The following is a 24069-nucleotide window of genomic DNA, read 5'->3' as shown; positions in this document are numbered from 1 at the left end:
CCTTTGACCGCGGAAGTTCCCTCTGCCCCTGGAGGCGCAGTTCCGGTTAGGCGGTAGCGTTTGTTTACGTTGTTCACACATCCAGTGGCCGCCTTCCCCTAGCTTAGGCTTCAAGATGGGGAAGTCTTTTGCCAATTTCATGTGCAAGAAGGACTTTCATCCCGCTTCCAAGTCCAATATCAAGAAAGTGAGTAAGGGAAGCCGGGTAGGGTTCTGGCTCTTGGCGCCTGGGATCCCAAGGGGTGGAGGTGAAAGTGGTGGTGTCTGTGGGGTTTCTGGGACAGTCGCCTCTTCCCCGGGCCTAACGCCCTGGTCTTCTCGCCGCTTCTTCTCTACTGAGAAACTCGCTAACAAAGCTGGCCTCGACGCTTATTCTCCGGCAGCCGGGAGGCGGGCAGCCTTCGTCCGCTTTCGGTCATCTAGAAGAAACGGAGAAGTCTGATTGTAGGGTTCCTCGTTACTTTTCTCACCTGTTTTTTGGGTTGTCTTTTCGGATCTCACGGATCGTGGCTTCTGAGCTCCGCTATCCTGTACAAAGGTGATTCCCCATTTATTGAAGATAGATTTTAAAGGGGAAATAAAGTCACCTCTTCCTCTCTGTATCCCTCCCGATAATGTAGCGTCTGGCCAGGTGAACTCTTTGAAGTTTGGCTGTTTATTTTACTTAATATTTTTTTTAACTGAAGGATACACAATGTTACATGAGTTTCAGATCTACAACGACGTTTGACTTTTTAAAAAATTATTATTATTATTTTTAAATAATCTCTACACGCAACGTGGAGCTCTAATTCATGCCCAGGAAATCAAGAGCCTCTCGCTCTACCGTTTGAGCCAGCCAAGCACTCCCAGCACAGTCACTTTTAGCCCTGAGATCTTACACAAATATTTAATATCCCTTATTAAGACGAACAGTATCAGTTGCCTTGACTTCTGAAATTGTTTTGAGGACTAAATAAGATGGTATAGATAAAGGCTTGAAACAAAATACCACCTAGCAAGGGGCCCACCACATAGAGGGATTGCTCAATAAAATGTTAATTGCTCCTACACACATACTTTTTTTTATTAGTCTGCCCCTGAAGTACATGTATTACCCAGAGCTTCATCCTTGGCCTATGCCTTACTTTATATGTTTTCCCAGGGAGTCCTGTCCAATTTCATGGTTTTAACCACTTCTTTACTCAGGACTGTCAAATCTAGTCTCAGATTTATCCTAGCTTGAGGCACCTCAAGACAACTATGTACTAGAAAGTATCATCTTGATATATTACAGGCATCTCAGACTCAACGTATCTGAAATGGATAGGTCTTTCATTCTAAATCTGCTCTTCATTTTATACTTCCTGTCTCGTGAGTAGGAAATAGAAGTAACACACATCCTGTCACCCAACCCAGAAATTCAAGATATATCCCTTTTGCATTACCCCTTTATCTAGGTAGCTAATAAATTCAATTTGTCTTACCTTCCAGGTATCTCTAATTCACCTCTCCTCTTTATCACCATTACCTGTTTCTTAGCTTGGACCCTCGTCATCTTCCACCTAAAACTATTAAATTTCCTGACAGGTTTGGTTTTTTTGGTTTTGGGGGTTCTGTTTGTTTGTTTTGGTTTGGTTTGGGTTTTTTGGCCTCCAGTCTTGACCCCTCTCAAATCCATTCTCTACATAACTATCAGAATAATTTTTTTTTAATTTGGCAAGTTTATTGAGATATAATTTACATACTATACAATTACCCATTTACAGTGTACTATTCAGTGGTTTTTAGTATATCCACAGATTTGTGCAGTCACCATCACAAACAATTTAGAATATTGATTGCTTAATAATTCCATTGTATTGATATAGCACATTTAATTTATCCATTCATCAGTTGAATATTTGGGTTGTTTCCATAGAGTGGTCTTTTTAAAAAAAAATTTTTTTTTAATGTTTATTTTATATTTGAGACAGACACAGTGTGAGTGGGGAAGGGGCACAGAGAGGAGACACAGGATTGGAAGCGGGCTCCAGGCTCTCAGCACAGAGCCTGAGGAGGGGCTTAAACTCACGAACTGTGAGATCACGACTTGAGGTGAAGTCACACTTAACCCACTGAGCCACCCAGATGCCCCTAAAGTGGTCTTTTTTAAAGCACAAATCTGATCTCTTGGCTTCTTAGTAAAATGCCACAGGATTAAGTCCTAGTTATCTGGCTTCAGTTTATTTTTCCTTTTTCATCCCCTATTGCTAGTGTCTTACCTCAGATTTTACACTCCAGTAATATTAAACTACCTCTTATTTTACACCTTCCAGCCTTTGTCTGAGTTGTTCCCTCTGCTGGTAATATCTTACTCTGTTTTTCTCCTTGGGCAAAATTTTGATCCTCTTCAAAACCCTGCTTGACATGTATGATGTTACTTGTGTATAAGGTTATTTGTTGAAGTAGAGTTTGTAATAGCAAAAGATTAGAAATTTCTTAAATGACCATCACTACAGCAGGATTAAGTACAGATTGGATCAGTACAAATTGGTTAAGTAATTGATGGGATTAGCTCCACAGTAGAATGATATTAAGTCCCCCAAAACCAAGAAATCCTTTTTCTTAACTGACCTAGGAATGATCTCCATGATATTCAATTTTATTTTATACTTGTGTATATATGCAATATGTTTCCATTTATGAGAAGAGTAAGAAAAGATTGTGTATTTTATATATGTATATATATATATTGCATTAGAACATCTTTGGAAGGATATAGAAATGGAAGGAATGATAACATTGGCTGCCTATGAATATATTTACTTAATTTAAAAATTAACTTTTGGAGCATCTGGGTGGCTCAGTCAGTTAAGTGTCAGACTTTGGCTCAGGTCACGATCTCATGGTTCATGGGTTCAAGCCTCACTTCAAATCCTCTGTCCCCCTCTCTCTGCCTGTCCGTCACTCATTCTTTCTCTGTCTCTCTCAAAGTAAATAAATAAACTCAAAAGAATATATTGTTAAAAAAAAAAAAAAATAACTTCTAAAAACCAAAACTTGGGCACCTGCGTGGCTCAGTTGGCTAAGCATCCAACTTCAACTCAGTTTGTGTTCTCGTCAGGCTCTCTGCTGTCAATGCAGAGCCCACTTCAGATCCTCTGCCTCCCTCTCTCTGCCCCTCTCTCTCTCTCTCTCTCTCTCTCTCTCAAAAATAAAAATTAAAAAATAAGATAAAAACCAAAACTTGCTATAAAGCATTCCATTATACTAGCCTTCCTCCCAGCCTCTAAAGTTAATCACTGTCTTGTTGTATTTCTTTATCTTGTGCATATTCCTATTATCCAAATAGCAATCTTTGTTATTACTTACACAGTTCATTTTTTAATTATGAAATAGCTTGACTATACTTTTTTATTAGCAGATTCTGAGCATTTTCAAGTCTAAGAATGTATTTTATTTTTATTCCAGTCCATGATATTCAATTTGTATTTAAGCTCTTGAGCACTTGTAACTGGTAAAATAACATTGTAAAATCTAAAGCTTTAAATAAACAATAGTTATTCTGTTAGAAATACTATGCATTTATTAGCATGTTACTCTGTCAGGCAGTGACTCCTTGTATGTCTTTGTTGCAACTGTTTTCATTTTGAGTTAACAGTGAAAATTCCAAACATGTGCTTTTTACTGCCTAACCCAAGTTTAGGTTTTTATTCTACTGTAACATTACATTCTTACATTCATAAGTATGAAGTCAGTATGTATGTATGTCAGTATGTATGAAGTAAGTGTGAAACTTTGGAAAGTTTAGAAAGAAACTTATACCAAAAGAAATTTTTGGGATCTTCTGTCCCTGAAGAATTCTCTTTTCATTTCTATTTTTGCTTTTATTTCCATATGAATTCCTACTTGTCCATCTCAAACCGTGTCTCCCTAGAACCTTCCTATTTCATCACTACTAAAATACTGGTGGGGCACCTGGGTGGCTCAGTCATGTAACCTTCGAAACTCTTGGTTTCAACTAAGGTCGTGATCTCACGGTTTGGTTCATGAGATCCAGCCCCGCATCAGGCTCAGCACTGACATAGCAGAGCATGCTTGGGATTCTCTCTCTTCTTCTCTTTCTGCCTGAATGAATGAGTGAGTGAGTGAGTGAGTGAATAAATGAATACATACAAACTGGTAACGGCCCCTGTTTTGCTTCTAAAATTAACTAATGGCCAGTCTTGTCCCACACCCTCCTCTTGCATCTATCTGTCTCCACAGTTAATAACATAATTTTATCAATGTAAGTATTTGTTCTCTAATTTACCTTCTTAAAACTTAGCATATTTGGAAAGAACGTTTGTGTGTGTGTGTGTGTGTGTGAGAGAGAGAGAGAGAGAGCACACAAGTGAGCATGGGGCTGAGAGCTAGAGAATCCCACAAGTGGCAGAGAGAGAGAGAAGTGCAGCTTACCTGAAGTGAGGTGTGTGCTCACCCAGCACAGGGCATGAGCACACCCGAAGCTGGGCTCGAGCTCACCGACTGTGGGACTCTAACTCCCGAATCATGAGATCATGATCTGAGCTGAAGTCAGAGGCTTACCAACTGAGCCACACAGGCACCTATGGATAGAAAGTTCTGACTTGCTCTTTACATTGAATGGTTGTCAAATACTGTGTCATTTACTGTAAAGGCAGTAGGAAGTCATTGATACCTTTTCAACCTAGAAATAACCTGATTAAGTATCCTTGCATAATTTGTGTGGGCACTTTTATGATTTTGAGGATTTCATGTAGGGATACATTCAGCCTAGGATATTGGTGCCCTTGAGCAATTCCAGGACATTTGATATATCTCTTTGTTTCCTCTCTTGTCTCTTCCCTTTTTACTGTAACTACCTTTCAGTTTCTTTTCTTTTTCTCTTTTTCTTATCCTCCACTTCTCTTTTGGAGTGTCTGTGATACCCATTGGCATTTGGAGGCATTGCTTAATCCTCCTGGCTGTGCCCTGGGTGTTTTCTTGACTAGACATGTTCCATATAGAAAGATTATCATTCTCTTCTCTGAAATAACACAGACACTAAATGCAAGAAGCTGTTGTACCACAGGTACTTAAAGTGGTTCTTAAATTTGATTTTTTCCTGAAAGTTTAGCTGTTTTGAATGACTAGATTTTTTTTCTTTTTTTAAATTATTATTATTTTTAAATTTACATCCAAGTTAGTTACCCTATAGTGTAATAATAATTTCAGGAATAGAATTTAGTGGTTCATCACTTACATAAACACCCAGTGCTCATCCCAACAAGTGTCCTTCTTAATGCCCCTTGCCCATTTAGTCCATCTCCCCACCCAAAACCCCTCCAGCAACCCTCAGTTCTCTGTATTTAAAAGTCTCTTATGGTTTGTCTCCATCCCTGTTTTTATATTATTTTTGCTTCTTTTCCTTTATGTTCATCTGTTTTGTATCTTAAATTCCATATATGAGTGAAATCATATGATATTTATCTTTCTCTGACTTATTTCGCTTAGCATAATACACTCTAGTTCCATCTACTTTGTTGCAGATGGCAAGATTTCATTCTTTTTTGATCACCAAGTAATACTCCATTGTATACATACACCACATGTTCTTTATCCATTCATCAGTTGATGGACGTTTGGGCCCTTTCCATATTTGGCTATTGTTGATTGCACTGCTATAAACACTGGGGTGCATGTGCCCCTTCGAAACAGCACTCTTGTATCCTTTGGATAAATACCTACTAGTGCAATTGCTGGGTCATAAGGTAGTTCTATTTTTAATTTTTGAGGAACCTCCATACTATTTTCCAGAGTGACTGCACCAGTTTGCATCCCCACCAGCAGCACAAAAGGGTTCCTCTCTCTGCATCCTTGCCAGCATCTGTTGTTGCCTGAGTTGTTAATTTTAACCATTGAATGTCTAGATTTAAGGACCTGTATCAAGGCACAAATCAGGCTTTTCAGCTTTGACCTTGTGATGATGTCATTATGACCAAAATATATTATATTGTAAACTATATACAATAACATTTTATGTTTAATTATAAATTACTAGCAAACTTACGACTTATTTTATTTCACCAATTTAGGTATGGATGGCAGAACAGAAAATATCATATGATAAGAAAAAACAAGAAGAATTGATGCAACAGTATCTTAAAGAACAAGAATCATATGATAATAGGTAAGAGATTTCACTATACTGGTGTTTTTAGAATAATCATTATGATGATGATGATGATGACAAATTATTCCTCTCATTTTCTCTACATTTTAAAATTTGAATTCCTCTGAAAAGAAATATTTTCCCTTTCCCTATTTAGTTATTCATTTAATCATTTATTTCTATCATTGTGGACTCAGATGTTTATTTAATGGGTTATAATCCAGGGGTGCCGGGCTTAGTCAGTTGAGTGTCTGACTTTGGCTCAGGTCACAGTCTCATGGATTTTGGGTTCAAGGCCTGTGTTGGGCTCTGTGTTGATAGCTCAGAGCCTGGAGCCTGCTTCAGATTCTGTGTCAGAGTCTCTTTCTGCCCCTCCCCCGCTCACACGCTGTCTCTCTCACTCTCAAAAATAAATAAACGTTAAAAAAAATTTTAATGGGTTATAATCGAAGACTATTTTGTTGTTTATTTTGTTCACACTGTTTCAATTTTGGCCTTTGACTACTCTANTTTTTATAACCTTATTTTTAAAAATTTTGTTGGCTTTTTAAGTTTTTTAATTCTATTACTCATTTTGAGTGAGAAAGAGAGCACTCATGCATATGTGGGTGCAAGCAGGGGAAGGACAAAGAGAGAATCCCAAGCAGGCTCTATGCTGTTAGCAGGGAGCTTCACAAAGGCTGTCTCACGACCCCTAAGTTCATGACCTGAGCCGAAATCAAGAATCAGTCGCTTAACCAACTAAGCACCCAGGCATCCCCTACCCTCACCACAGCCTTTTTTTTAAAACCACTTCCTGGCACCATGAGATGGTCCAGACTTCTATTTTCCCTGCTGTAGTATTGGAATCAACCAAGTTCCAAGGACCTTGATTCCTTTTATTGGAAAAAGATGTTTAGAAACTAGGTTCGGGACACTAGGTGTGTTGATTGCTTCTCAGTTTGGTTGTTCAAATGCAAATTCATAAGTAATTGGTGATTTGCTATGGTTTTTTTAATTTCCTTCATTGAGAAGTGTCCTTGATAGCCAATTTTGTTCTTTAGTAACCTAATTTTTCTCTTGTAAGTTTTTCCTGCCATAGATGTTTCTTGATGTTTATGAATATTGATTCCTACATACTCCTTTTAAAGATAATAATAATGTTTATTATTCTGATTGGATAAGAAAAGATTTATTGGGATGTCAAAAAATCTATACGTTCGCTCTGCATACAATCAGCAACAAAAATAATAATAGTTTTTACAGGTTTTTAATTGAAATTAAAATGCCAATATCATAGCTGTCCTTTTTATTTTATATACCTGTTGAATTTTGCATGAAATGGAAATTGGATCTTCCAGTTTTGATTATGTGTTATTTTTATGTCAGTATAAACAAAATTGTTTTTGTAGGGGTAAAATATATATAATATATTTTTAAGTGCACAATTCACAACGTTACTTACATTAATAGTGTTATATACCATCACTACCATCTATTTCCAGAGTTTTTTCCATTACACCAAATAGAAACTCTATACCCATTTAACAGTAACTCCCTGTCCCCCCTCCCTTCAGCGCTTGGTAACCACTATTTTACTTTCTAAGGTAAAAATGAATTTGCCTGTTAAAGATGTCTCATATAAGTGGAATCATAAAATATTCATCTCTTTGTGTCTGTCTTATTTCCCTTAGCACGGTGTGTTCAAGAATGATTCATATTGTAGCATGTATGAGAACTTTTTTTCTTTTTATGGCTAAATAATGTTGCATTATGTGTGTATACCATATTTGGTTTCTCCATCTGTCTGGACACTTGGGTTACTTCTAGCTTTGTGCTATTATGAGTTACGCTGCTATAAACATTGGCCTGCAAATATCTATCTGTTCAGATCCCTACTTTCAGTTCCTTTAGGTATGTACCTAGGAGTCGATATCCTGGATCATATAATAATTCTGTGTTTAGCTTTTGAAGAACCACCAAACTGTTTTCCATAGTGGCTGCACCATCTTATATTCCCGTCAGTAGTGTACAAGGATTCCATTTTCTCCATATCCTTATCAATCTTTCTTATTGTCATTTTTTTTTTAATTTTTAAGTTTATTTTTGAGGGAGACAGAGTGAGTAGGGGGAGTGGGGGGGAGAGAATCCCAAGCAGTTAAGGAGCCATCATCAGCATAGAGCCAATCGTGGGGCTCAAACTCACAAACTGTGAGATCATGACCCGAGCCAAAACGAAGAGTTGAACGCTCAACCGAGTCATTCAGACACCCCATTTTCTTTTTTTTTTTTTTTAATAATAGCCATTCTACTTAGTGTGAAGTAGTATCTTATGGTCTTGATTTATACTTCTCTGATAACTAGATGTTGAGCTTTTCTTTCGTGTGCTGATTTTAATTTTTAAAATGTTAATTTAAGATATAATTTGCACACTTGTTAAAAGTGTATGTTGTTTTAAGTATATATATTTACAAAGTTTTGGAGCCATCACCATAATCTACTATTAGGACATTTTCATCATCTGAAAAAGAAATACTGTACCCATCAGCAGGTACTTCCCATCCCACACCCTGTCCTTCTACTTCTCAACTTTAAGCCATCACTAATTTACTTTCTGTCTGTATAGATTTGCCTATTCTGGTCATATCATATAAATGGGATCATACATATAAATGGTCTTTTGTGACTGGCTTCTTTCACTTAGTATAATGTTCTTGAAGTTCATCTATTTTGTAGCGTGTATCAGTAGTTCATTCCTTTTTATTGCAAAATAATATTCCATTGTATGAATATAGATCCTGTTATCCTTTTTCTCTCTTCCATTTTTTTTTTTTACAGTTCTTTATAAATGCCACTGGAAATGAGAGAATTATAATTATGTAATCCTTTGTGATTGCCTTTTTCAAATATAAGCGGAAATTCTATTCACTCTTTAGCTTTCATCTTTATTATCAGTACTTTACTTGGATCTTATGAATCAAAACTTTAATTCAACCAGTCATTCAATTTATTGCAGAGCTTTAAAAAAAAAAAAAGTCATAGCATATCTCTCTAAACAGAACCCAAACTGGGAACTTTCAGTGTTGAAACAGAACTTTTTAAAAAGAAAATGATTTTTGAGGTGCAACAGACATTGATTCCATCATAGTAATTAACCTGTTGTAGAATATCTTTAAACTATTCTCTTTTCTTTGGCTTCATCAAAGAATTTGATTCTCCTATTGACTTTGACTCTTATTACAAGCATTAATTGGATTTGACTTTCTAAAGAAATTCCAGAGAGACTCATTTTTCCAAAACTTTTGATCCCTCACAATTAAGAAAAAATGTTGGCATTATTTAACTTAATTCCAAATTTAGCTGGCATATAGGATTTCAAAGCTGTCATTATTTCCATAGCATTTCAAAGTTTAAGAAAAGCATGCGAGAGTGACCATGGCATTTTCCCCCTTTTCTTTTGGGAGGGCGAGGATCTCTCAGGTAATGAGAAAGTCTCAGAACTTAAAACCAGTTACTAAAGGGGCAGGACTGTTTGCATTTCCATTCATGTATTTCAGATGTTATCTAATCGGTGAAATAAAGTTTTAGAACTTTCTAACAAAAATATTTTCTCTTAATTCCTTTAGGGATTTTGGAGATGGAGAACAGTTATTCTGTAATTTTTCCCCCTACATAAAATTGTTAACTTTATATTTCTTGTTTCATTTAGGTTGCTTATGGGAGATGAGCGTGTAAAGAATGGCCTTAATTTCATGTATGAGGCCCCACCAGGAGCTAAAAAAGGTACTTGCCTCATTTCCTTTTTTTTTTTTAATGTCTTTAATGTATTTGCGACTAAAGATAGAACTACTATGACAGACGTTTTTGAAAAGTTGCTCTTCATCTTTTAAAATTGCTGTTATTTTGTAAAGATAATTTTAAAATACTATAATCAATACAATTGAATGAATGCTAAAAATATTTTTCTAAGCTAGTAATATTTCATGATGACTTTTTTTATTTAAAGAAAATTTGTTTTTAACGTATATTTGTTTTTGAGACAGAGCACGAGCTGGGGAGCGGCAGAGAGAGAGGGTGACACAGAATCCGAAACAGGCTCCAGGCTCTGAGCTGTTAGCACAGAGCCCAATGTGGGGCTCAAACTCACGGACTGTGAGATCATGACCTGAGCCAAAGTCGGATGCTTAACCGATTGAGCCACCCAGTCGCCCCACATGACAACTTTTTTTTAATGACTTGGTCTTTGAAGAGGAAAAAATATCAACATCAGCAGAAGTGAATTTACTTTTTTATAATTTGTGTTTATATCTTCAGTTCTTACTGAATATACTTATGAATAGAAAGTATAGTATTCTGTCAGTGAAAAATATAAAAGTTTAGAAATTAGGGGTTAATGTACTTATTACATATTGTCTCATTCAATATTGTATTTATCCTTTAGTGATTTGAATTTTATCTTGTGAAAGAAGGGGAAAAAACTCAAACCAATAAATTCTTACAAGTTACAATTAAATACTATGACATCATCATATAGTATAGTGTAGATACCAGACTTTAATGTTGAAGTTTTTAACCTGACCTACCTTTTTTTTTTCACCCATATTTTGATATGCTATCAAGAAAACAAAGAGGTAAGGTACTATTTTCTGTGTTAAGATTTACTTGCAATAGATTGTAATTTAATGGAAAATTGAAATATTTCTTAATGAATGTTTTTAGAAAGAAGAAACAGAAGGAGAGACTGAATACAAATTTGAATGGCAGAAAGGAGCCCCACGGGAAAAGTAAGAACTAGTTTTCTTTAGAGAGAAAATATATATCATTAGCTTTATCTGATATCCCACCTTATGTTGCCTTCTCATTCACTAGAGAAGGCAACTAATGTGAAAAGATATTTTACATGATTTGTCTTCTACAATTCATTTGATCATAGACTTTTTATTTTTTTAATGTTTTTTATTTATTTTTGAGACAGAGAGACAGCATGAGCAGGGGTCAGAGAGAGAGGGAGACACAGAATCTGAAGCAGGCTCCAGGCCCTGAGCTAGCTGTCAGCACAGAGCCCAACGCAGGGCTCAAACCCACGAACTGTGGGATCATGAACTGGGCCGAAGTCGGACGCTTAACCAACTGAGCCACCCAGGCGCCCCAATCATAGACTTTTTTTTAAGTTTATTTATTTATTTTGAGAGAGAGAGAGAGAGAGAGAGAGAGAGAGCGTGCACCAGTGGGTGAGGGGCAGAGAGAGAATAGGGGAGAGAAAATCCCAAGCGGGCTCTCCCATGATGCAGGGCTTAGACTTATGAACAGCAAGATCATGGCTTGAACTGAAGTCAGATGCTTAACCGACTGAGCCACCCAGGAGCCCCTTGATCATAGACTTTAATTTAAATCGTTTTTCATTTTTTTAATATCACAAATCATCAAACTGAACACTTAATATGAAATGGTGTTTGGAAATACTAAATAGATTTCATAGTTCTGTGTTATACATTTTATAACGTATTTAGAATTATAAAACTATTTTCAGAATAACTGCTGTTTATTAAATTGTTCTTAATATTGTGTTTGTACACCCTCTCTGCTTCACAGATATGCCAAAGATGATATGAACATCAGAGATCAGCCCTTTGGTATTCAGGCAAGTGACCCATATTTTACTCTATAAGAATAATTTCTATTTAATAAGTACTTCTTTTTGTTGTCCAAAAGGTATTTAAGCTGAAAAAGATCTCTATGGTTTTGATTTGTTAGTAAATCAAATCAGTATCTATTAGTAAGAGGACTTAGAGGAGAAAACATTAAGTGTAGTAGATTGATAAAAGACAGGAATCAGGAATTTCATGTCTATGTAGATTCCCTATATGTACATCTGTTAAATTTGATTTTCTCCTGTTTAAAAAAAAAAAAAAAGGAATCAAAGTTTTGTACTGAGGGTTGTAATGATAAGGATCTCTGCAGTTTTCAGGAATTGAGAGAGAGTTAGCTCAAGATCAAGAAAAGATATAAAAGTATTTTTTAAGAACTGGGACAAACTATCACCACAGGGTCAAATTCTTGTTAGAAAGAACATTTTTTGGAGTCCTGCCTTCCTTATTCACGTACGTATTGTCTGTGGCTGCTTTCTTGCTTACGTTGGCAGGGTTGAGTAGCTGCAACAGAGACCTCTGGCCCACAAAGCCTAACATACTTAATATCTGGTCCTTTACAGAAAAAGTTTGGAAACTGAAACTTTAAGGGTTAACTTTTTAAATTAGAGAATTTAAGATTAAACCATGATGTTATTCCTTTTTGGTATTTTACCATTTCTTTTTGGATAACATTGTTTTGTTACCACCATGTAACAGTCAAAAAGAGATAGTGTTCAATTTAACTTGTAGGTAGAATTTGAAAGATTTTAGTATCTATGTTAAATAGTTACAGAGTCTCGTTCCCTGGAAATCTTCTAAAAATGAGAGTTATTTAACTTAAACTCTGCCAGGGAGTAGGAATTTGAACATTGTCTAGAGTCTTAGTATTTTAATAGCTGAAATAATGTTCATTATTTCTCAGGTTCGAAATGTGAGGTGCATTAAATGTCACAAATGGGGTCATGTCAACACAGATCGAGAATGTCCTTTGTTTGGTCTTTCCGGAATAAATGCGAGTTCAGTTCCCACTGATGGCTCAGGTAGGCACTAGACATGATTTATTTGTTTGCTTTAAGAATATATACCAAGGACAAATGAGGAAGATAAAATAACATTTTTCTTGCACCTTTGTGGGTATTGCTTTCCTTTGGTTTGTTTGTTTTTGACAAAGATATATACCCAAAATATGGTGGTCAATAGGAAACTCATATATTTGAAATTTGAAATGCTTTGTGTTAGAAATAAATTTATTTGTTTGTTTGTTTATTTATAGGGCCCTATAACCTGATTTTAAAAGTAAAAGATAGGCAGGGGCGCCTAGATGGCTCAGTCGGTTGAGCATCGACTTTAGCTCAGGTCATGATCTCAGGGTTCATGAATCTGAGCCCTGAGTTGGGCTCTCTGCTATCGGCCCATAGCCTGCTTTGGATCCTCTCCCTCTCTCTCTCTCTGTACCTCCTCTGCTCACACTCTCTCTCTCAAAAATAAAATAAGCATTATAAAAAAGGTATTAAGTATAGTTCATCAGGTTAGTAACCTAAAAATAGGAGGAAATGGTTCTTCCTCATATTTATGTTCTCCTGAATTGTAAATGTAGGCTGACTAGAAGACTCAGCAATTGCATCATTTTAGTTCAGAGATAAAATCAAAACTGAGTTGGGGTGCCTGGGTGGCTTAGTCGGTTAAGCGTCCGACTTTCGCTTAGGTCATGATCTCGCGGTTCGTGGGTTCGAGCCCCGCGTCGGGCTCTGTGCTGACTGCCAGCTCAGAGCCTGGAGCCTGTTTCAGTCTGTGACTCCCTCTCTCTCTGACCCTCCCCTGCTAACGCTGTCTCTCTCTCTCTCTCTCCTAGAAATAAATAAAACATTAAAAAAAAAAAGAATGCAAAAAAAAAAATCAAAACTGAGTCTTAAAAGATGTTAAATATGTTAAAATCGAGTTTTACTTGAAAGTTGTTTACCTTCCTACATATTACTGCCTACTTAAAAAAAAAATTGGTCTAATTTGATTTGGATCATTTGAATTCTTTTCATAAAAAGATATTAAAACTGAGAAGTTTTAAATTTCTCAGTGCCTTATTAGTATATTATTGAGACAGCCATACTGATCCAACTGTAGGTCATAATAAATTGTAATAGAAATAACATGTTTAATTAGCTCTGTAACCTTAAACAAGTTATTTCACTTTTGTGAGCTTCAGCTCATTTTAAAATAAGGATGATAGTATAACCAAGGAGAAATCTTCCATGACACCCCAGTATATCGCACATATACAAAGGCAGAACTGCTCTACGAAAGCACATGCTCTGGGCATAAAGCTCTAGCCTCTTGGCTTATCCAGCTGTGAGGCACTGCTGTGGACTCCCTGTGCCTTCCGCTGCCACCTCTGAGCCCAAGGTTCGCTCTCAGTCAGCATATGACTTTCAGGTTCTATTCAGTTGCTAGAAATCCTGCTTTCTTCCAGAGAGCCAAATGCAGCCTTTAGGATTCAGGATGCCAGTTCTCATATTAGGAGTTTAGGAATTTGAGGGCGACCTGATTGGCCCAGTTGGTTACGTGATCATGGGACCGAGCCCCACCTTGGGCTCAGGTCATGTTCTCATGGTTTGTGAGTTTGAGCCCCGCATAAGGCTCTGTGCTAACAGGGTGGAGTCTGCTTGGGATTCTCTTTCTCCCTCTTTCTCTGCCCTTCCCCCACTTGGGCACACGCTGTTTCTCTCTCTCTCTCTCTCTCTCTCTCTCTCTCTCTCAAAATAAATGAACTTTTAAAAAAAAGTGGGGGGGTGCTCCTGGGTGGCTCAGTCTGTTAAGCGTCTGACTCTTAGTTTCAGCTCAGGTCATCTGCTGTTCATGCTGTGTGTCTGTGCTGACAGCACAGAACCTGCTTGGGATTCTCTCTTTCCCTCTCTGCCCCTCCCCACTTTCTCTCTCTGTCTCTCTCAAAATAAGTAAATAACTTAAAAATTAAAACAAAATCCACTGTCAAGTTTGACACTATTTCTCTCTCTCTCTCTCCCTTTCTCTCTTCCTCTCTTCCCCTTTTTTTAGAGAGGAAAAGAGAATACAAGCCAGGAGAGGGACAGAGGGAGAGAGACGGTGGGGGCAGGGTGGGGTGGTGGCAGGAATATTAAGCAGACTCCAAGCTCAGCACAGAGCCCAATGTGGGGCTTGATCCCATGACCGTGGGATCATGACCTGAGCCAAAATCAAGAATTGGATGTTCAACCCACTGAGCCACCCAGGAGCCCCCTGGCACTGTTTCTTTCTTTCTTTTTTTTTTTTTTTTTATAAATAGTGTATTGTCAAGTTGGTTTCCATGTAACACCCAGTGCTCATCCCCACAAGTGCCCTCCTCCATGCCCATCACCCCCCTTTCCCCCCCCCATACCCATCAGTCCTCAGTTTGTTCTCAACATTCAAGAGTCTCTCATGGTTTTCCCCCTTCCTCTCCCCCCTATTTCCCACCTTTTTCTCCCCCATAGTCCCCCGTTAAGTTCCTCCTATACGTGCAAACATATGGTAGCTGTCCTCTGCCTGACTTATTTCACTCAGCATAACACCCTCAGGTTCCATCCACATTGCTACACGTGGCCAGATTTCATTCTTTCTCATTGCCGTGTAGTATTCCATTCTGTAGATAAACCACATCTTCTTGATCCATTCGTCTGGTGATGGACACTTAGGCTCTTTCCATGTTTTGGCTATTGTGGATAGTGCTGCTATGAACATTGGGGTACATGTGCCCCTGTGCATCAGCACTCCTGTATCCCTTGGGTAAATTCCTAGCAGTGCTATTGCTGGGTCTTAGGGGAGTTCTATTGTTAATATTTTGAGGAACCTCCACACTGTTTTCCAGAGGGGCTGCACCAGCTTACATTCCCACCAACAGTGTAGGAGGGCCCCTGCCACTGTTTCTTTAATGGTGTTCTAGATGTTAGAATGGATAGAAGAAGTACACAGAATATTAAAACTGATTTTTTTCAATCCTTATACCTCTAAAAAGATTAAGAAACTACATTTGAAGTAGAGGGAAACTATTTGCTTAGTGGTGAGAGAATGTTGGTACAGACCTTGGTCTGGCAGTCTCTGACAAAAGAATGTTCTACTGATGACATCGTGCAGGTACTCTTAACATCCATGTACTGATGTTCCTTCCTCACCTGCCCCCACTCAAATGGTGAAAGGAGAGGCCCCAAAATAAATAAAGCCCTAAAGAACATGGGAGTACACTAGGTCGTATGTGAGGAACCCATTGGCTTAAGTATTTCTGACTATTAATTTTAGTAGTCATAGAGATCTGATATTATACCTGAAAGGTATATGTGTTTTCTGGAAGGGGTTGCATCTTCCTCACTTTTCCTTCATTCCAGCCTTGTGGTGCCCTTACAACTCCATCACTCCTATGTTGGCTGGGGGCAGGCAGTGGTAGTAGCTATCTTTGTTCCCCAGCCTAGCCTCACTTTGATCCTGCTTCTGAGAGAATGAGGATAGACTTGACTTAGCCTTTTATTTAGCAATCACTAGGCTTGCTTTCATTCTTTTTATTTTTATTTATGTATGTATGTATTTGAGAAAAAGAGAGAGTGTGAGTTGGGGATGGGGAGAGGAAGAGAGAGAGTCTTAAGCAGGCTCCATGTCCAGCTCAGAGCCCAACATGGGGCTCAATCTCAGGAATCTGAGATCATGACCTGAGCTAAAATCAAGGGTTGGACGCTTAACCAACTGAGCTACCCATGCACCACTTGATTCTTTAAAAAAAAAAAAAAAAAAAAAAAGATTTGTTGAAGTAATCTCTACATCCAGCGTGAGGCTCAAACTCCCAACCCCACGATCAAGAGTCCGTGCTACCATCAGAGCCAGCCAGGCATCCCTGCTTTATCTTGATTCTGTATGTTATTTTTAAATTTTTTTTATGTTTACTTATTTTTGAGAGAAAGACACAGAGTGCAAGTGGTGGAGGGGCAGAGAGAGAGGGAGACACAGAATCTGAAGCAGGCTCCAGGCTCTGAACTAGCTGTTAGCACAGAGCCTGACCTGGGGCTCAAACCCACAAACCAAGACCATGACTGGAGCTGAAGTCAGACACTCAACTGACTGAGCCACCCAGGCGCCCCAGTCTTGATTCTGTATTAGAAAGTCTATAACAACCAAAAGAATTTGTGCTGTTTATTTCATCTATTTTTAAAAGTATTGGAGGGGCACCTGCGTGGCTCAGTCGGCTAAGCATCCAACTTCAGCTCAGGTCANCTGCTTCAGATTCTGTATATCTCCCTTTCTCTCTGACCCTCCCCTGCTCACGCTGTCTCTCTCTCTCTCTCTCTCAAAAATAAATAAAACATTAAAAAAAATTTTTTTAATGCAGATTTTTTTTTGTTTTTGTTTTTTAAGTATTGGAAACAGTGAATTCAGATACAATGAAGCTAGTTATTAGCTCTTCTCCATCCATCCATTTATATTCATAAACCTTGGGGCTCCTGGGTAGCTCAGTCAGTTAAGCATCCGTCTTCAGCTCAGGTCATGATCTCACGGTTCATGGGTTTGAGCCCTACGTCGGGCTCTGTGCTGGCGGCTAGCTCAGAGCCTGGAGCCTGCTTTGGATTCTGTGTCTCCCTCTCTCTCTGCCCCTTCCTTGCTCTCTCTCTCTCTCAGAAAAAAATAAAACATTACAAATAAAAAGAAATTAGTTACATTTAAAATATATATATATATATATATATATATATATACACACACACACATATATGTATGTTCATAAACCCTGAGGTAATCATTTATACAAAATTTTTGGACCCCATTTATGATGGGGTTGTACTTAGTACTATTCTGCAGTCAAATGAACTTTTTCACAATAAAGTGAACAAAGTAAAAAAATGCTCTATTTTTTGGCTCCTAACCAGTTTTAACATATATGTAACCCAACTTGCGATGTCTGCAAATTAGTGATTCTTTATCTGTATCCAAATGAGTTGAGCAGTAGGGTGGTAGAGGATAAAAAGTATTAACTTTACTGAAATACTATAGTTAACATTCCTAGTATATAAAATGTTCTTTCAAATCAATATGAAAAGATGAGCATACAAATGCAAAGGAACAAAGGACAAAAGGAGGAATCCAAATGGCCATTAAACCTGTGAGGACATTTTCAACAGCATTAATAACCAAAAAAATGAAAACTAAAATAATATATTACCTTTTTACCTATCAAATTTGGTAGAGATTTAAAAGAATACATCCAGTGTTGGAGCAAGTGTGGTAAAATGAATTTTAATCCACTGATAATAAATTGGAACACCATTTTTAAAGTCATTTGATGATAGTTATCAAAAGACTTAAAAACATCCGTATTCTTTTACCTAGAAATTCAGCTTCCAAGAATTTATAACAAGAAAGTGGGGGCTCCTGGGTGGCTCAGTTGGTTAAATGTCTGACTTTGGCTCAGGTCATGATCTCACAGTTCATGAGTTCAAGAACCACCGTTGGGCTCTGTGCTGACTGTGCAGAGCCTGGAGCCTGCTTCAGATTCTGTGTCTCCCTCTCTCTGCTCCTCCCCTGCTTGTGCTCTATCTCTCTCTGTTTCTCAAAAATAAATTTAAAGTGTTAAAAGAATTTTTTTAAGTAAAGGGGGTTCATGGTCAGTCTCACCATCTGACAGGACATTGACATTTACGCTTCAGGTTCTCTTTCTCTCGCTTAGTGTCTGGAACTCTGTAAACAACAGAACTGATCCTTCTCTTTCTAAACATACTAGAACACAGTGATACCAAGACAGAAAATGCTTTTCATTACATTGGAATGACACAAAATAAACTGGGCAAGAGAATTGGATATTTATAAGTTCTGTGATGAAAATTAAGTTGGATACTGTGATAAGAGGTAAATGGTGAGTAATTTTGGATTAAGCAGTCAGGAATGGCCCCTTCTGAGGAACTGGTATTAAACTGAGACCCAAATGACAGGAAAGCTGCAACCATGTAAAATCTGGGGGAAGAGCAGTTGGCATCCTAGAAGGAATGGCCTTTTTTGGGGTTTTTTTGTTGTTGTTGTTTTTAAGTTTATTTATTTTGAGGGGCACCTGGGTGGCTCAGTCTGGTAAGTGACTTCGGCTCAGGTCATGATCTCATGGTTCGTGGGTTCGAGTCCCACGTCAGGCTCTGCTGACAAGCCAGCTCAGAGCCTGGAGCCTGCTTCAGATTCTGTGTCTCCCTCTCTCTCAGACTCTCCCCTGCTCACACTGTCTCTGTCTCTCTCAGAAATAAATAAAACATTAAAACAAAATTTTTAAAAAAAGGTTATTTGAGAGAGAGAAAGAGCACGTGTTGTGCGTACATGTGGGGCAGAGAAAATCCCAAGCAGGCTCCGCGCTGTGAGCGTAAAGCCCAGTGCAGGGCTGAGACTCAAACTGCGAGATCATGACCTAAGCCAAAATCCAGAGTCAGATGCTTGACTGCCTGAGCCACCCAGGTGCCCCCAGAAGTAACGGCCTTCTAGAATTGGGAGCTGTAGATTCTGAGAGGCAGTGTGCATAGTGGTTAGGAGCACAGACTGCAGAACTGTGGGGCTACCTAGATGCCTGATTTGGAACATCTGCTCTACCACTTAGTAGGCCTGTATTTTTAAGCAAGCTACATAACTACTGTGTGCCTCAGTCTGCTAATGTCTATAACATAGATATTCTAGCATCTACCTCATACAGTGGTCAGGAGAGCTAAACAAGTTAAAACGTGGAGTGCTTGCAGTAGTGCCTGGCATATAATAGGCACTTCTTTTTTAAAATAAATTATAGTACATTCTCCCTCCCCCCAATAGGGTGAATAAAAATAGGTGAATAGAGCTGTGTATCTATTTTGATGTTTAAGGATATACTAAGGTATATCAAGTAAAAAAAAAGTTAAGAAGCAATATTGTTTAAAACTATATAAGGCATCTAGTGGTTAAAAGTTAAAACAACTGGGGCACCTGGGTGGCTCGGTTGCGCGGCTGACTTTGGTTCAAGTCATGATCTCAGGGTTTGTGGGATTGAGCCCTGCACTGGGCTCTGTGCTGACAGTGTAGAGCCTGTTTGGGATTCTCTCTCTCCTTCCCCTGATGGCGCATGCTCTCTCTCTCTCTCTCAAAATAAACTTTTTTTTTTTAAAGTTAAAATGGCCTGTATAAATCAAGTTATTTTTTTAGATCTGTAAGAATTTTTTTTCTATCTATTTTGAGAGAGCGCATGCTCGAGCAGGGGAGGGGCAGAGAGAGAGGGGGGGAGAGAGAATCCCAAGCAGGCTCCTTGTTGTTAGCGCAGAGCCAGATTTGTAAGGCTCAATTCCATGAATCGTGAGATTATGACCTCAGCCAAAATTAAGAGACAGATCCTCAACCAGCTGAGCTACCCAGGCACCCCAAATCTATAAGATTTTAAATTTTTTTAATATTTTTTTTGAGAGAGAGAAAAAAAAACACAAGCAAGGGAGGGGCAGAGAGAGAATCCGAAGCAGGCTTGGGACTTGGGACTGAAACCCATGAGCTGTGAGATCGTGACCTGAGCCAGAGTCGGACTCCCAACTGACTGAGCCACCCAGGCGCCCCACAAATCTATAAGATTTTAGAAGCTCTGCCTTTGATAGTGAAAGGGTGGCTCACTAAGTCCCCTCCATGAAAACTAACTCTTAGAACTACTAAATTTCTTTTTCACTTTATGACATAATTTTATTTAGTACTATGTATTTGACATCCTGCATATCAGCCATAAGTTTTATTTTTTGAACTTCTGTGTTCCAAGCTCATCAAAGATATGGGTTCTACTCCTAGTTTACAATCTAATCAGAAATATAAAATTAACATATCACATAAGAAACAATAATTCTTGGCTGTTTGAGTTAGGAAAACAAACCTAGAGCATTGTATAAGAATCTATTTAATACAGAGTAACTGAGTGTTAATATGGGAGATTAAAATGAGCTTTGAAGAATTATTAAGATTGAAACGCTTAGAAAGAAAGGCGGGCCAGAAAGAAAGACCAGAAGAAAAACAAGCACAGATTTTATCTTGGATGCATATGAATGAACAGAACCAGATTTGAATGACTCAGGAAGGTTTGCCATTGGACGCTTGCAGCCATCGTTTCCCAAACTTTCCAGATGTAAAGGATCACTTGAGTATTTTATTAAAGATATTGGTTTCCAAGCCCCTATTGAATCAGAGTACTGAGAAGAATCTGAGACTCTCACCCTGGAGGATGGTGATGATCTGAAAATTTGAGAAAATAGATTTAGGCAGAAATGACGCCATAGAATATTCGGTGTGTGTCTGTGTCTGTGTGTGTGTGTTTGGAAAGGGAAAAAGCACAGAAGAAGCAAGTTGGTAATGTGCTGAAAGAGCTTTTTTTTTTTTTAAGGGAAATGTTTATTTCAGCACCGTTTCAATTTTTTTCTATTATAAATTAAATATCCAGTCCTAGAGAAATGGCAAAATAAATTGTCAATATATTTATGATTCTGATAATATAATGCTACATGCATATACATTAGGACTGGAAGGAAACATGGAAGACTGAAAATAGTTAATAATTTAGTGAAATTACACGTGTCTCTCTTTACTTTTATATTAAAATGTGTGATTAAAATTGGGAAAGAAACTGGGGCACCTGAATTGCTCAGTCAGTTGAGTGTCTGACTCTTGATTTTGGCTCAAGTCATGATCCCAGGGCCATGGGATTGAGCCCCATGTTGAGCTCTACACTGTCAGTGAGGAGCCTGCTTGGGATTCTCTCTCTCTCTCTCTCTCTCTCTCTTCCTCTTCCTCTGCTCCTCTTCCCTGCTCTCACTCTTCCTCTCTCTCTCTAAAATAAAAAACTTTTTTAAAAATGGGAAAGAAACGAGATTTGGCTTTTCAGACATTGATCTCATGGTATTCTTGAGAAGGCTAATGTTTTCCTTTGTACTCCCGTATTAAATTTATTTTCAGAATAGTTGGAACAGCTGAAGAAAGCAAAGAGTTACTGGTGTGTTGTAAAGAGCATATTCATGATGAGAAACAACTAGCAGACTGAATTAATTCTTTGCCTCACTCTATAGAAAAAGGCATTAGGAAAATTTCCATTTCCAATATTTCCTTTAAAACTGACAAATTTAAGTGTGAGAACAAATACTGGTAAATAACACAGGATATTTTTAATTTCTTAAATCCTGTATCATACTCATCTGAGAATATCTCAAAGCACTGAACTCAATGATAAAATCATGGTAAAAATAGATCAGTAACTTTCACCATCTGTGATACCACAGAAGATGATGAAAGTTACTGATCTATTTCTGATGCACTGTCAAGGTTGAGAACCATCAGCTTCAGCTGTATATAAGAACAGTTGATATGAAATGAAGATTTCTTAATGACATGGATGTTGTTTACAATATTTGGTCAAATTAAAAATGCAGGTTAAAAACAAAGTAGCCACATGGATTCCATTCACGTTTCTCTTGCTATCTTTAGGTAGGCATAATAGATACTTGTAGAAAAATGTCTGGCAGGAGATAGACCAAAATATTAACAGTGACTATACATCTATAATTTTTAAGTGAGTATTATTTTAGAAGAATTAAAAATTTTGTACATAAAGTAAATTATTTAAAATTTCACTGCTCAGTTAATACGTTTGATGTTTGACCTGCGTTTAGCAGTGCCACTTAACTAACAGTAATAGAAACTCTTAAAGGATTCTCAAAAACAAACTAAAAAATGCTACTGTATCAAATAGGAAAACAAATAATAATGATGTTATATTCTGAATTTGAATGCAATGAAAAATAAACTGGCCAATTTCCTAATCCACTTGCTGATTCAAGCTAAAAAAAAAAAGTCTTTTCATTTTAAAAAATCACCTATTGAATAATGTCTCACCAGTGAATAGAGATTATTTTTGCAATAATGCAATTTCAGTGGATGTGGTTCTCATGGGATAATCACACCCCTGGGGTACAGCCTGGTGCCTGTAATCTCCCAGGAGTGTAATTATTTCATGATAACTGCACCCCCTGGCGCTGCATTATTTCTATTATGAAATTCTTAGTTTAGTATATAAAGTAACTTACTTTGATCACTGGAAACTGCAAGGTGCTGTTAGAATGTTCCAGCTGTGAGGTTTACAGAGACCAGCTATAAGATTTACTCTCCTTTACAAAGTTAAATTAGGCAATCAAAATGCTTCTTTTGGCTAAGCTGGTTTAGAATATCTTTTCTACCGATAAGATCATCTTAACTTTGTAAGTTTCCTGTACTCTGAAGTACATCAGAATTATACGTAAAATTTGCAAGCTTCAGTGGTGACTGAATGTTTATAAAGCATTTTTAAATTACAGTATAATTAAATGGACTGCCCACCTGCCTTCATGTGTACTCTTTGGCCCTTGTTCTTCTCATTGGCTCTTACCAACTGTATCTTACATTTTTACAATATATGAAATGAAATTCATGAAATGAAACATGAGTTTTTTTGTTTTTTAATTTTAAAATAATTTCTTTAATTTTTATTTTGAGAGAGAGAGAGACAGAGCAAAAGCTGGGGATGGGCAGAGAGAGAGAGGGAGATGCAGATCTGAGCTGTCAGCACAGAGCCCAGTGCGGTGCTCAAACTCATGAGCTGTGAGATCATGACCTGAGTCGAAGTCGGACACCCAACCAACTGAGCCACCCAGACGCCCCAAACATGAGTCTTTTCAAATCCACAGGGTGGGTTTTCAACAAAGTAAATGGGGTGTTTTTGTTTTTGTTTTTGTTGCTTTCTTAATAGATTTAGTAGTTACATGTATGCCTTCTACTTAATCATTTTGTTTCATTTCTTGTTTGTGCTTTTTCTTAATAGGCTTTATTTTTTAGCATTTTAGGTTCATAGCAAAATTGAGAGGAAAGTACAGAGATTTCCCATAATACCCGCCCCCCACAAATGCATAGCCTCTCCCATTATCAACATTGTCTACAAGAGTTGTGCATTTATTGTAACTGCTCAGCCTACACTGACACATCATTATCTCCCCAAACTCATTGTTTACCTTATGGCTCAGTCAGCATTGTACTTTCTGGAGGTTTGAACAAATGTATGATATGTATCCATAGTATAGTGTCATACAGAGGAGTTTCACTGCCCTAGAAATTCTCTGTGCTCCCTCCTCTGTTCGTACCTCCCTTCCCTCTAGCCTCTGATAACCACTGACGTTTTTCCTATCTCCCTAGTTTTGCCTTTTCTTGAAGATCACGTACTTGGAATCTTACAGTATGTAGCCTTTTCAAATCGGCTTTTTTCACTTAGTAATATGCACTGTAGGTTCTTCCATGTCTTTTCTTGACTTA

General features: G+C 37.8%; 1 protein-coding gene across 1 annotated transcript in view; it reads left to right on the top strand.

Annotated features, from left to right (window-relative positions):
* Window positions 1-34: 34 nt before the first annotated feature.
* CIRSR (corepressor of RBPJ and splicing regulator) overlaps window positions 35-24069 on the top strand; it is a 44638-nt gene continuing 20603 nt past the window's right edge. The window contains exons 1-7 of the mRNA XM_077751215.1: window positions 35-187; window positions 6057-6151; window positions 9822-9895; window positions 10733-10743; window positions 10832-10896; window positions 11705-11753; window positions 12665-12782. Coding sequence (XP_077607341.1) covers window positions 116-187; window positions 6057-6151; window positions 9822-9895; window positions 10733-10743; window positions 10832-10896; window positions 11705-11753; window positions 12665-12782 — 484 coding nt within the window. The 5' untranslated portion in view covers window positions 35-115. The remainder of the gene's footprint in view (window positions 188-6056; window positions 6152-9821; window positions 9896-10732; window positions 10744-10831; window positions 10897-11704; window positions 11754-12664; window positions 12783-24069) is intronic.

The sequence above is a fragment of the Crocuta crocuta genome, unplaced genomic scaffold, assembly GCF_008692635.1.
Source record: "Crocuta crocuta isolate KB4526 unplaced genomic scaffold, BGI_CrCroc_1.0 scaffold219, whole genome shotgun sequence".
In the NCBI taxonomy this organism is placed as follows: domain Eukaryota; kingdom Metazoa; phylum Chordata; class Mammalia; order Carnivora; family Hyaenidae; genus Crocuta; species Crocuta crocuta.
This window is presented reverse-complemented; position numbering and strand designations above follow the sequence as displayed.